Source organism: Sitophilus oryzae, unplaced genomic scaffold, assembly GCF_002938485.1.
Source record: "Sitophilus oryzae breed Bouriz unplaced genomic scaffold, Soryzae_2.0 scaffold_1197_pilon_pilon, whole genome shotgun sequence".
Classification (NCBI taxonomy): Eukaryota; Metazoa; Arthropoda; class Insecta; order Coleoptera; family Curculionidae; genus Sitophilus; species Sitophilus oryzae.
Window position 1 is genome coordinate 234,580 of NW_022145834.1, and position 15,263 is coordinate 249,842.

Genomic DNA, 15,263 nt, shown 5'->3' on the forward strand with positions numbered 1-15,263 from the left:
GATAATGTATACGGGCAACTTGATTCAGGAAATAAGGTAATTGCTGCAATGGTTGATCTCACAAAGGCATTTGATTGTGTGAATCATGAGTGTTTACTATCAAAACTTGAAACCTATGGAATTCGCGGTTTGAGTAATAATTTGTTACGATCCTATTTAAATAATCGTAGGCAGTTTGTGGAATTCAACGGTAAAAAATCAAGCAACTTAAATTTTGAGACTGGTGTTCCACAGGGAAGTGTACTCGGCCCGTTGCTGTTTATCTTGTACATAAATGATATATCCAGTGCTCTGCTTACTTATCACTGTGAATTTGCTGATGATGTAACACTCATTGCCTGTGATGTGTCAGCTGATGCCGCTGTAAATAACTTAAGTAATAGTTTGGATAAACTTTCGGACTATCTAGAAAACAACAGTTTGTCGTTAAACTCTACCAAGACAACAATAATGCAGTTTTATCCACAAAAATGTATGTACAACCAAAGTAATTTAATTAGATTAAAAGGGAGATCCCTACAACAAGTAACATCTACGAAGTTATTGGGCTTGCACATCGATATGACTTTGAAGTGGACCGAACATATCGACTATATGTGTAAAAAAATTGCCCCAAACTGCTACGCTTTGCATAGACTAAGGCAAATAGCTGGTAAAGATGCTGTAAAGACTTTTTATAGTTCGAATATTGAGTCATACATTCGCTACGGAATCATTTTGTGGGGTGGATCTTCTGCAGCCAATAGAATATTTAAACTTCAAAAAAGGGCTATTCGATGTATGTTTGGAATGGGTTATCGAGACAGTTGTAGAGAGATTTTCATGTCGGAGTCAATATTGACTTTACCCAGTTTATTTATTTTGGAAATACTCAAATATGTGAAAATGAATAAAATGAAATTTAAAACACTAAATATAACTCACACGTACAGTACTCGTTATGGCCAAAATTTGCAATTTGAAAGGCACAAATTAGAATTATATAAGCATAACCCGAATTATATTGGTGCTGTTTTGTATAACAAAATACCCTTATCTGTAAGAAGTCTTAATTTGACCAACTTTCTTGCATACGTGAAATATATATTAACCACAAATGTGTTTTATTCGTTGGATGAATTTTTAAATGTTTCACTGTAATGTAAATTGTTTAAATTATTTTAGTGTGTTAAGTATTATGTCTATTTATTGTTTTAGTATATATAAGATTTTAACATGTTTCCTATCAATTAATTATATTTGTAACTTTTGACTTGTTTTATATCACTTCGAGTGATCCATTGAATCAATAAATCTATTTCTATTTCTATTTCTATTTCTATTTCTATAAATAAAACATGTGATTACCTGGTGCTGTACCCAAGAACCAGTCTCTCATATGATCAGAGGCGGCTTTGGCAGCTGACATTGCCGAAGACATTTTCCTGGCGGCAATGACGGCAGCTCCTCGTTTTTGGACAGTTTCCACAAACACCGATCCCAACCAATCACAATCTAAATAAATAAATGTACATCTGCTACAGTTTAATTTATTCTTCATACAGTAGGAAATTGAACAAAAAAAAACATAACACATGACATATTTGACAAAAGGGGTAATTCTAAGATACCTACTAACTGTACAAGGTGTTAAAACATAGAGATCATACCAAATAAACTTTTAGTCACGTGATTAAGCTTGACCGGCACAGCGTTGCCCACTTTTACATATTTTGTTTTAATCAAAATATTTTAGGAATCAAAAATAAATTACAGTTATTATTTACATCAACAAAACTCTTAACACATAAAGTGCCACTACTACCGCTTTCCCGTTCAAAATACTCTAATAAGGTTGCGATGAGTTTTTTGCAATGGCTATTAAGGTATCTTGTAAATTTCGCACTAAAAGAGGTTCTAATAAGAACAATGTTTGACTGCAAGGTCTGCTAGTTAAATTTTTTTAAGCTTAAAGTATCACAACACAATTAATTTAAACCAAAAACTAGTAATACAAAACTAAAGTGTCAAAAGGAATGACATTGTCAGGAAATAAATAAATAAATGTGGTAGCTGATAATATTTACAGCAGAGCTACCACCTGAAATCCCAGGCTAAAATTTAAATTTCAGTAGTCAGCCCGGCGCCGAATATGTCCATGGTTGGTAACAATGAATTTAAAAATCGCGTCTTCGGTTACGTAATTAAAAGCTTAATTGGGTATCGCTTATAGTATATCAAACTTCAGTGAGTGGTTCTGATAAAATTAAATCAGAAAGCTTTTATGAACATAATCACTCAAAAAAAAACATATAAAAATAAATAACTACAACATTGTACTTAGATTTTTATAAACATACTAGTTGAAGCCTGGCGCATCCGCCACGACATCAAAAAAAAAACTTTTTATTTATTTTTTTTAATTAAATGAAAAACAAAAAATCCGGCGACGACAGTTTTTAGAAGAGCAAATTAGCTATCTTTTAGTAAAAAAAGCAACTTTCTAGAGCAAGTCGTTACTTCAGTAGAGATGACACAGATAAACATTAGCATTTTATATACATATGTAGACTAGCGTGTACCAGCGACTTCGTTCCCGTCGAATTAATCATTTGTAATGGTGATGATAAAGCAAAGCAAGAATTCCCATTAACATACACACTGGATAATATTTTCTCACATTTATTGCAGCATGCGAAAAAACAATATGGCGATATTATTATATAACTTGGTAATATTTGAGGGGTAGTTTCATCTCATTGGAATTTGACTTTCGAAATCCGTTAGCTGAAAAAAGCAGTTTAAGCAGAATCGTGATTACTCAATGGTCATATTTTATGAAACACCCTGTATAAATTTTTAAAAAATCTTAAAATATGTAAAACAACAAAATAAAATATACGTGTTTAAGTTTTTCCGAAAAACTGACCGGTTTTTAAATATATTCTAATAATATTCTAATATTTGAGGGGTGGTTTCACCCCCTTAGAATTCGAGTTTCGAAAAATCCCTTCTTACCGAACCTCTACACCCTAAAGTCAATCCGTTCGCCAAAAATAAGCTTTTTACGTCAAGCAGTTTAAGCAGAATCGTGGTTAAGAAATCACCCAACTTTTTGGAACACCCTGTATGATTTTTTAAAAAATTTCAAAATATGTAAAAAAACCAAATAAATTATGCTTGTCCAAGCGTTTTCCCGAAAGACTGACCGTTTTTTAAAAAACAAATATTGTAATATTTGAGGAGCGTTTTCACCCTCTTGGAATTTGAGATTCGAGAAACCCCTCCTTATCGACACCCCATAGTCAATCCGTTTGCCAAAAATCAGCTTTAAACGTCAAGCAGTTTAAGCATAATCGTGATTACTCAATGGTCATATTTTATGAAACACCCTGTATAAATTTATAAAAAATCTTAAAATATGTAAAACAACAAAATAAAATATATCCGAAAAACTTACCGGTTTTTAAATAAAAAATATTTTAATATTTGAGGGATAGTTTCACCCCCTTAGAATTCGAGTTTCGAAAAATCCCTTCTTATCGAGCCTATACACCCTAAAGTCAATCTGTTTTCCAAAAATCAGCTTTTTACGTCAAGCGCTTTAAGCAGGATCGTGATAAAGTGATTAATCAATGACCAGATTTTTCGAAATACCCTGTGTACATTTTTAAAAAATCTTAAAATATGTAAAAAAAAACAAAATAAAATATACGTTTTTAAGCGTTTTTTTCGGAAACTTGACCGTTTTTTAAATAAAAAATATTGTAATATTTGAGGGGTGGTTTCACTCTTTTGGAACTGGAATTTCGAAAAATTCCTTCTTATCGAACCTCTACACCCTAGAATCAACCTGTATGCCAAAATTGAGCTTCTTACATTGAGTGATTTGAGCAGGATCAGTATGCATACCCTAGACACTCAATGGTAATTTTATAGAACTACAAATTTAGTTTCTTCCGCATCGCCAGACGGCGCAAAAGACATTAAAGTACAGGTTTCTAATTTATATTATGAAGATGACATGACAGTCTCTATGTTAACTACTGTCTATGGTCTAGTTTTTGTCTAGTTGACAAAATGTTGGTGATCCGTCAAGTTATTTTTAAATCATTATTTAAATAATTATTAATTCAGATATTCCCAGATATTCCTGATTTGTCGGAAAGTTCAGTGAATTGTGTTTATAGTTTGTGTTTTTATTAGTTTGTGCATTCTGATACTTACAGTCGATCATCATTTTCGTGTTAGATACTAAACTTTTTTATTAAAGTCATTTTAGAAATAATAATTTATAAACCAAATAAAAAAATAGTTTAATCATAAATAAGTAAGTACATAGTTGGTAATATATAGTATTTTTAGTAACAGTTAATTAGTAGTTTATAATATTTTTACTATATTATAATTTAGTTGTTAAATCAAAAAAATAGGCGCTATGTGATCTATTGTTGGTGTTTAAAATGTATGTATTTAAAATTTTAATTTTGTTGTAATTATGTTACACTTCTAATGATCTAATAAAACATAAAATGGCAGTAAAAAAGTCTATATTTATTATTTTATATTTTACAAGGAATAATTTTGCGCTTGAATAACGTTACCGTTTTAATTAGCGTTAATAAGTAACGGAACGCTAAAATTATGTTATGCCAAAACTCTCCATTAGTTTCTTCCGGATCACCAGGTGGCTCTAAATGACGGACCCATTTGTTTTATATCAGTGTCCAATCTATCTCTAGTACGTGACATTAGTCTATGTCAGTCACTTAAGGATTTTATATAGGTATTAGTATAGATGACACACAATTATTGTTGTACTAGCTAAGTTATTATTCTCCCCCAACTCAGTTTACAATAGTGCCTATATAATAACAGCAAATTGTATCAAAAAAATATAATAGTGTTTCAATTTTTGTAATAATGATTTTTATTTCAATTTCAGTGAGTACAATCTAAATATTCTCTAATATCACCACACGCTTGTTCGCGATTTTCGTATAAAATAAAGCATATTTGGTTAATTTGGAGATTTACAAATTGATAAAAATAATAGGTCCAACGTGATGCCTAGTACCATTTTAGGCGCAAAATGCAGCAGTGTTTTCTACAATTTATTTTCCGTGTAAGCCCTAAGATGCTTCCTGAGGAAGTTACAATCCGTCAAAATTTTTACAGCCTGTAGAACCTTCACTTGATACATAGCTTGTACATTTTTAGAGCATATCTAGCAAAGGTATGTATCTATACTCTGTTTTTTTTTCCTCAGGTAAGATTTCGACAGACGATGACAGAAAAAATGCAGATGACGTCCATACCAATCCATTTATTTAACTAAAAAAAGTTTCTAATATTTTTTAAGTTAACTATGGATGGGTTTATATATAAATCCGTCATGCGTCATCTTTTGTTGTTTTTAACCAGTTTAATTGGTTTATTTCAAAAAATGGCAGATCATATTTCAATATTATTGGTTTGACGGAAAGATGAACGACAAACGAACGCCGATGCGTGTGAACTCGTCTTAAGATTTTTGAGAGTTGTCAAAGTCTTGCCAATTTATAGGTTATAATTTTGTGTCAAATAGAAATGATAAATATTTTGCATTTTGCATTTTGGACTGTGATATTACGTGTTTCGTGTTTTTTAAAATTAAGTGGAGGAAAGCTCGCGGGAAAATTAAGTGTTGAGCCAGACCATAGCTTACAGTTAATATTCGGTGCCTAGAGACCGCCAGAGGCAGTTTGCCAGAGATTATGGCCAGAGAGATGAATTAGCCACAAATAAAGTTTGTATACTATCTTGTATATGATACCAAAAACTGGAGTGCCTGTAAAATAGCAGCACACGATAGGTAAATAATAATCATATTGAATAATTATATTGATAAATGTAACAATAAATGCAGGAAGTTGCTTGAGCTTGAAACACGGCTTGAAAGCCAGAAATCTTTTTTGGTATGTGTTTTTTTTAAATACACCCTTGCTTGTTTTGTATTAACACATACTGTAATTATTGTTTTTAATAAAATAACTCGATTATATTTTCTCAATTTTATAGTTTTATTCACAATATTTTGAAGTAATCACTTGTCACTCAAATTTTAAATATATTAATTTTCTGCTATGCGTTCCAATTGTACCAACTTATTTCTTTGTAAAATAAAATAAACTAATTTGAAAATCAAATGACAGACACATCAATGTCAAGGATCTTGTCGTTGGACAGACTATACATCGTAAATTGTTTTAATACACTGTATTCAAATTCTTCCTTGCCATCAAAAATTTCTTTACATCTCATCATTTCGCTAATATTAAAATCGACGTATTGTAACCTTTAAACGCAAATATCTTCAAAAACCGTTCATCGTTTCGAACTAAACAAAGAGCACCTTTCTTAGGTACGTAAAAAAGTTTTGTCAGAAACTACCCTCTACCCTAACGGAAAGTACCCTTTGAATTGTTAGGGGTTTTTACACTATAGCCACTAGCTTTGGCATTAAAATGTGTGTAAGAATATCAAATTTCAAGAAAAATGGTTTACCAATATAATTCTTAAAAACCAACAAAATATATTATTACCTGAAGTATCACTCATTGAAGTTTGATACACTATTTATTTTACACCCTCTATAATAAACTATAATCCTGAAAAGACTACCTTTGACGGCTTCTGGTACAGGGATCGATTTTCCATCGATGGAAACAGTCGCGTGAGCCGCATCAGGAAACTGAGTGGAGGAATGATTACCCCAAATAATAACGTTGCTCACTTGCTGAACAGGAACACCAACTCTTGATGCTATTTGCGCCTGAGCCCTGTGTAGTTTAAAAATAAATACTGTTACATTATTTATTTCTCACTAAATTAATATAAGTTTATATCGTTTTGGGATCCCTACTACCAGAAATCAACAGTATGATGGAGTATGTATGGAAGAAACTCAATTATTTTCAAATCTAGAATGCCACTTTATCTAAAGAAGAAAATATTCGACCAATGTGTAATACCAGTCATTACATGTGCATGTGAAATCTGGACCCTTCTTAAAACGGACATTATAAGGAAACTGCAGGTCGCACAACGCTGAATGGAACGAAATATATTGGGAATAACCAAGAGAGACAGTAAAAGAATAGAGTGGACGCGTCAAAAGACCCAGGTAATAAATATGATACATAGCTTGTATAGGCCAGGTAATAAATGTTATCTACGGAAACATATCCCTCAAGTGGCAATCGGCAGGACACCTGGCAAAAGAACAGACAACAGATGGACCACACAAATTACGGCATGGTACACACGAGGAATTAAGAGACCTAGAAGAAGACTAAAGCTGAGGTGGGACCATATTAGGAAATTAGCAGGGATAACTTTGGTCCGCATAGCCAACTACAAAGAGAGTATCTAGATATGTGAGGGAGGCTACACCATAATTGGAAATGGTTGAATGAGTTGGAAATGATAATGATGACATAAGATATTATAATAGTTTACCTGTTTTGATCTAGTCTGGTCATCGCAGTAAAATTCTCCTTGGGTATAGATGGAGCATAGCGAGAACAAATTAGAGCGTTGGTGTTGGCCGGGTTGCCTACTACTAATACTTTTACGTCTTTTTTCGCGTACTTGTCCAACGCCTCACCTTGGACTTTGAAAATTTTCACGTTGGCTCCAAGCAAATCCTTGCGTTCCATACCTAAAGTATTATTGTAATTGTAACTGTTAAATACCGTACGATCGAAAAAAAAACGGCGTCAAAGACGGCTGGGGAATGACAATCGGTGATAATTTTGGCGAGGGCAATCTCTAGACACGTCATTTAATAAAAATGACTAACACTACTGATTATAGAAAGATTAAAAAAGGATAGAACGTTTCCAGACACAATTTTTACTCAATATAAAAATAAATTACAAGAGTACGGACCAAGTAAATGATATCTAGGGCTTGACCTCGCCAAAAGTATCATCCATTGCCATTTCCTAGCCGTCTTTGACGCCGTTTTTTTTCGAACGTATGGTATATTTATAATAGCTTTGTTCCAACGACGGAGAAAACCGTACTCGATACGGTAACGCTTCTGCGCAGTGGAGAAAAAGCGTTCCAACCACGAGAGAATCGTTTAGTGAACGATAACTTTTGCGTTCCAACAAGGGTTGTCACTGTTAGTGAATCGATTCCGGGACCGTAATTTCGATACAAGCCTGAAAGCAAGAATCATAGGGACTGACCTGCGCATTAAGAGTGTGTCAACAGATTATTGATTTTTTCTGGACTTTAAGTTCCTTTAGCCATTTCTCTTTTTAATTTTAACAGTTTATTTATATGTTGTTTTGACGACGTTTTGAAGCTTAAAGTTTTATTTGGTGTTTATCGTGTATTTATTTTAAATATTTCTCTATTTTTGAACTATGATGAGTGACGAAGGGGACAGTGATATCGAAGATCTTTGTTGGATACCAGCGAAAATGATTTGAACGAATGATTCAAACGTACAAATATAAATAAATCTCCCCCCAATTTATTAATAATTGTCTTATAGTTCAAGCACGTAAGTACCATAAGATCGAGAAAAAACGGCGTCCAGTTGGCTTGGAACTTGGAAATGATGATCAATGCCATTCTCCATATAATTTTACATATAAAAAATGACAGAGCAATGGCTTACGCCGTTTTTTTTTCAATTATACGGTATATTACTCATTTTGAATCCCTTAGATAATAAAAATCGTATAAAAAATATACCTAACTCTTAGAACTAACCAATAACAATAACAAAAAATAAGGTTATGAATTGCGGTCAGGGCGAAGTCTAAAATCGATTCCCAAACCGTTCCAACTGCATTTAATTTTGGTATCGTAACAGAACTGTCCAAGTCGATAAATGCGCACAAATTCGATCCCGGCGATACCAATATCTGTTCTAGAACGGACCTAATTTCTGCGTTGGAACAAAGCTTATAATTCTGAAAATTTTCCGTTAACATGGTAGAATTAAGTATGTACCTTGTTTGCGAGGCATAGCACCAACCAAAAATGCAGCAGATACATCTTTAAATGCAACGTTGGGATCGTCTGTTGGTATCACCCCGTGTAAAAGAGGCAAAGCACAATCAGACAGTTCCATAACGACACCTTCGAGCACACCCATCATAAATGGGATGTCGAGCAAATGAAGAATGATTGGTTGATTGGGTCCAAAAACATCTCCTTTAGCCACCATGTACAGTAAAGAATAAGCTATCTGACCGGCTGCTCCGGTGATAACTACACGTAGTGGTTCGGCCTGTAAAGAAAATAACATATTGTAGATTAAAATTCGGGTATGATTTTTTTTATTTATATTTTGTAAAAATCACAACCTATACATTAGACAGCTAGTCGACTTAAGGTCATTTAGAACTTACGACCGAGAAAAATGAAAGATTTTCTTTGATTTATAAGAACAACCTTTTTAACAGGATACTAGTCTCCTCAGGAATACCTCAGCACATTGAAGCTAAGAAACAACGACGAATGCAGATTTTGTGGGGAAAATGGGGAAACACAACGAAACGGGATACAAAACGAAAAAAAAAATCTTGTGGTATGCCCTGTATATGATACATGATACACCTATTAAATCATTATAAATATCTATAGTAGGCGTACAAATAAAAAATATCAAATTGTTTTTTATCACAATAAAAGATAAAGTAATAAAAAATTGTATTTATGAACATCAAAATATATTATGAAAATAGCAGATAGTTTGATAAATATGTTGAAGAAAAGGCTTCGGTCTTAAGACTGACTTAAATTAACGATAATAATTTAATTAACTTATATAAAAAAAACGGAGTCAAGTAAGTTTCAAAATAATGGTCGATGACATTCACGATATAATTTTTTTGTCCTTCACAAAGGTGTAAGTTTTTGCTTTGATATAGATTTAAAATTACATATTAAAAATTAAAGAAAGCAATATCAATATGCGAAGCCCAATAAAACTGATAATAATGGATAAAGCTTATAAAGGTTATTTATAAAATAATAGATTATTAGATGATCATATAATATATTAAGCAAATTGTAAAATCTCAGATTGATCTTAAAATATTTTATTAAAAATATCTTCATAACTGACGGCACTACTGAGATTACACTGAGGAAACCATCTTAATTTACCTTTATACAATTATTTCTTTTTACACATGATTTTGGGGAAACTGTTGACAAGGGATTACAGGTTGATGTCATTGATTTATACCGACTTTTCCAAACCTTTTGACAGGATTATTGACCATTCTATAGTCTTGCAGAAGATAGGATGCAATAGGTTTAGTAGCAATTTAATCTCATATCTCATTGCTTGATCCATATTTGACAGGTCGCAGTCAATACTTTGGCAGTCGACATGTATGTATAGATCAAACCAAATAAACTTTCAGTCACGTGATTAAGGTTGACCGGCACAACGTTGCCCATTTTTACATATTTTCTTTTAATCAAAGTATTTTAGAAAACAAAAATAAATTAATTATAAATATATAAAGAGTTATTATTTACAACAACAAAATTCACCTTCTTAACAGCACTTAAGGGACATAACGGGCTATTACCACCGCTTTCCCGTTCAAAATATTCTAATAAGGTTGCAATGAGTTTTTTGCAACGGCCATTAAGCTTCTTGTACATTTTGCACTAAAAGAGTCTCTAAAAAGAACAATGTTCGACTGCAAGGTTTCCTAATAAAAAAATTTAAGCTTAAAGTATCACAACACAATTCATTTGACCCAAAAACTCGTAATACAAAACGAATGACAATGTCAGGAAATAAATAAATGTGGCAACTTGACATTTTTTACAGCAGAGCTACCACCTGAATCCCAGCGGGAAATTTAAGTTCCAGTCAGTCAGCCCGGCGCCGAATATGTCCATGGTTGGCAACAATGAATTTAAAAATCGCACCCTCGATTACGTAACTAAAAGTTTAATTGGTATCGCTCATAAGACTCCAGTGGTGTTCCAAAGGGGAGTATACTGGTTCCACAAAAAATTTTTAATCGAATTTTCTAAATTTAGTTACACCTACAATTATTGAAGGAAAAGAAAAAAGAATAAAAAATAACAGGCTTGAAGATAGATATGGCCTTATTAATTTTTGCCAAAAAAAAAATAACGCAGGCATATTCATCTGCTGGTTTGCATGGTGGGGATATTCAAAAACGATGTAAGTGAACCCTGAAGAAGCTCCTGTTCAAAAGGCTGACAATTTGAAAGCGACCAAATCTCATGACTGATTTTTAGAAATACATAGTACCACAGATAGTACTCAGTAGTCTCAGCACCACCCACACTTTATTGATGATTTTAACTATTTCGGCTTGTGGAAATCGTCAGAGTATGTTATTCCCGTGATTCTTGAATGATTTCCTTCAAAATATTTGAATAAAATGATTAAGGAATTAGTATAATGCTATCCATGTATTCATGAAAGGTAGACGGACAAAGGGCCCTAGGGTGGGGATCTTTGACAGCTCTGTTTGACGATTCATTTGACACATTTCAATTTGATTTGAAATCTTGTGGATTTGTCACTTTTGTCAGTCTTTACTGGGCTTATTTTATGTTATTTATTATTTATTCTACTACTGACAGCTGTTTAAAGGTTGATTGTGTAGCATGCGGTAGATCTAAAAAAATCGAGGGAATAATGGCCATAACTTTTCGCTAGTAAGTGACTATATAATATGTATATTATACGTGTATATTTACGTGTAGTAGACCCCGATCATTTATGAATTTTACTTAAAATTAACTAATTATATTTCATATCAATTAAATTTTTAGTTACGTAATCGAGGGCACGATTTTTAGTTGGCTTACCGCAACCTTATTAGAACATTTTGAACGGGAAAGCGGTAGTAATGGCCTTTTATGTCCCTTAAGTGCTGTTAAAAAAAAAGTTCAAAATAAAAAAATAACCACGTTCGAGAATTCTAGGTGATGTTTTTTAACTTTGTGACTCTTCCATTTCCATATACCACGCTTAAATCGTCAGATTATTTGAATGCACACTTTTCAAGTAATTACCTTAGGTAATTACCTCACCTTGCCTTAATCTTTTCTAACGATTATTTTTGTTCACTACTCTGATCGGCTGCCCTACACGCACGTCCCTGTATAAAAGGTTCATGTACTGTAGGGGTTTGGGGGTACTTAACAAGGTACAAGTTGGTACAAGATTTCTCCCCTTATATTATTCTGCTGCGTTCGAGTAAATCGCAAAGTCCCCGCTTGGGACCCCCTACTATAAGATGTTACGTTTAGATTTAACTAAAAATAATCATGTAAATGTAAATATTAATCACCTTGAATCTTAACCTCTGGTGAAATTGACTGCAGTTATCAGTAAATAAATAATGATATTATTAAACAAACAAAAATTCGGTAATAATAATTTATATTAAACATTTATAATTCTTGTAAAAAATATTTAGGTATTAGAATAGAAGTTAAGAAAAAATATATTTTTGATCTAAAATAAATTTAATTTGAACAAAACAACTACCTACGTTGGCAAAGATAAAAATAAATTTTCGAAAAATACTCAAATATTTGTAAATATTTTTCTCGCTCTTATCTATGTAGTATTTTTAACTTGAACTTTATTTTTATTTACATTAAATAAAGTGTTTTTCAGTGAACGTTACAGTATACTAGGTCCCAAAATTATGCACATTTATTATTTCTGTACAAAAAATTTGTATACCAAACCAAACCATCTATTTTGGGGTAATAGACTTACGAATTTGATTTTTCAATTTTCTTATTTTAACAATGCCTTTTTAAACAATTTGTTATACAGGCTGTTTAAAAGTGCGCAGCCAAACGCCAGGAGGTAATTCCTTATCAGAAAATGTAGAAAAAAGTTCCTATAAATATGGGTCCGGAAATGAGTAGTTTTAAAGATACAGGATGTTCAAACTTCTAGTAAAAAAATAGTTTCTTTTGTCATTATCTTAAACACCCTGTAGCCGACTTTCTAGAAATTTGCCAGTGTTATTTCTAGTAATAATGGGATAATTTAGGTCTAATTAAATTAAAATTAATTACTTTAGTGGCGTCCCAGAGGATACCTTATCGAAAATAATTGAGAAAAATGTACGCCACTGACTTTTCTTGGAATTTTTATATTTTTTTTTGAAAATGCAACTAAAAATACAACTTGTTTTTCTCTTGTACCATGTGCCTATCTAGAACTGATTCCGAAAAAAAAAAAAATCTAGTCATTGCAAGTCTCTGGACCAAGTTAAAAGACTTTAAAAAATTAAATTTCATTTTGTAACTAAAGTATTAAAATAGTTGATAACATAGTTTACAACATTAACGTTCGGTACTACTTACAGCAAATTCAAAAAAAATAATGGTATTTAAGATAATTACAAAAAAAAAACATTTTTTAAAAATTTTAACATCCTCTAAAACTATGCATTTCAGGACCCATGTTTGTAGGAATTTTATTTCGTATTTTTTATGAGAAATCACGTCCTGAAATTTGGCAGTACACTTTTTTAATACCCTGTATACAGTGGCGGATACAGAGGGGGGGCCCGTGGGGCCCGGCCCCCCCCTAAAATCTGTAAGTTTGGTTAAATATTAGCCTTTTGGGTTAAAAATGACGCCCTAAAAGGCATATTTTACATTATTTTTGATTTGGGCCCCCCCTAAAATAAATTCCTGTATCCGCCCCTGCCTGTATATAACCCAAAGTTATACACATTTATCATTTTTGCACAAAATTTTGTCTACCCATCATCTACAATATGTTTGTGTAATACAACGGAAGGGGTGGCTGCTATAACCAGGCAGCTCCACTTTTTTACAAAAATAATATTTTTACTGTTCTTTAAAAATAGTCCAATGGTTCCTTACAACAATCCATTTGTGTATCTCCATTTAACAGTACACGTGTAGCATAAATAGCAACAGTACATAAATGGCGATGTTATTTGGAGCTGCCTTGCTTTCAGTTTATAAGAAGAACCAGGGTAGAGGCTAAATGATCCTGAAACAGTGGAGCACATATGTCACTGTGAGGCTCTGGATTGTAAGCGGCATTTTCTATTTTCGAAATCAATGCTAGAACCGAAGGAACTATGTTCCCGTATCATAATATCAGAGAGCTGTAAAAGCTTGTACAGGGTAAAGATATAGGAGAGAGTGGGTGCAAACATAGAAAGAGGACAAAACAATAATAGGCCTTAGATAGGACGGCCCCTTATCATTGGAAAACATGAACCAGGACAGCTCCTGGAGCTGTTTTCAACAAGCAACATTTTTTAAAATGGAGTTGTATGGTTATTGCAGCCACCCTCAACTATGAATTCGATTTTTAAGTTATTCTATTTTCTGTAATTCGATTTTGACATTCCTAAATATGTCTATTTTAAACAATTTGTTACACATTAATATTAAGATAGTATTAAGTATATAATATTAAGAACTAACAGCATATTAAATAAATAAACCGAAAAAAGGATATAAACTCACCATTTTACTTAATTGTAAATTCTTTTTATAGTTTTATGCAGTGCTAAGTTGAAAGTCGATGGGATGACCTTTAATTGCACACGAGAATAACACTGACACCGCTAAACTATTTTTTAATTTTGTTATTTTTGAATTGACGATAATACGTGACGCAAAGCGATACGGAACACAGCAGTAGTTAATTGTATTTCTTTAATGACCTTGTCCTCTCAGTGCATAAAAAACAAACCACTACTACTACTGCCACCTGTAACATGTACTGACATTAAATCAGCTGACATCACTGACATCAGTGACATTGACATGTTAGAATAAACAGTGACCTACGTACGGAGCTGTGGTTGGCTGTGTTTCATGGCTGTGGTATGGAAGCCCTGCTGAGCTGAGACAACGATTTCTGGAGTGGAACTCTATAAACCAAATAGCGATCGAGAATACGGTCGCTTGGCCGTTTGGCACTCTCTAATGCAATTCGGATGATTCCGGGCATAATACGAGAGACCCGAACGTACTAGAGATAAAGACAAATGAATAGGTGTTTCTTCCAAAGCGATAGTAGTTCTATTTCACTTCAACTTTGTGGCATATGTGTTTTTGGCATAAATAACGATATTGTTTGGTTTTTGCTGGGTTTTTGTCTGATATAAAGACAAAAAGTAGATAAGACATGAAGATAAAATATCACGAGGGCCGTATATCGTGTCAAAAAATCAAAAGTGCCATTTCTGTCAAAAATATTATTT

The 15,263-nt window shown here is 32.8% G+C and overlaps 1 protein-coding gene across 1 annotated transcript; it reads right to left on the reverse strand.

The window, feature by feature from the left end:
- Positions 1–1,324: 1,324 nt before the first annotated feature.
- Positions 1,325–14,851, reverse strand: LOC115891764 (malate dehydrogenase, cytoplasmic). The gene is made up of 5 exons (XM_030912327.1): positions 14,521–14,851; positions 8,992–9,271; positions 7,480–7,681; positions 6,643–6,800; positions 1,325–1,494 (listed from the first exon to the last, which is right to left on the reverse strand). The coding sequence occupies exons 1-5, from the start codon at positions 14,521–14,523 to the stop codon at positions 1,325–1,327; spliced, it is 813 nt and encodes a 270-aa protein (XP_030768187.1). The 5' UTR covers positions 14,524–14,851.
- Between the last annotated feature and the right edge of the window lie 412 nt (positions 14,852–15,263).

Bases quoted from the DNA above. Each gene is read 5' to 3' on its own strand.
- LOC115891764 (XM_030912327.1), bottom strand. The intron at 6,801-7,479 runs GTAAACTATTAT...TAAACTACACAG, and splicing joins ACCAGACTAGATCAAAACAG to GGCTCAGGCGCAAATAGCAT. The intron at 1,495-6,642 runs GTAGTCTTTTCA...TTATTTATTTAG, and splicing joins TGTACCAGAAGCCGTCAAAG to ATTGTGATTGGTTGGGATCG.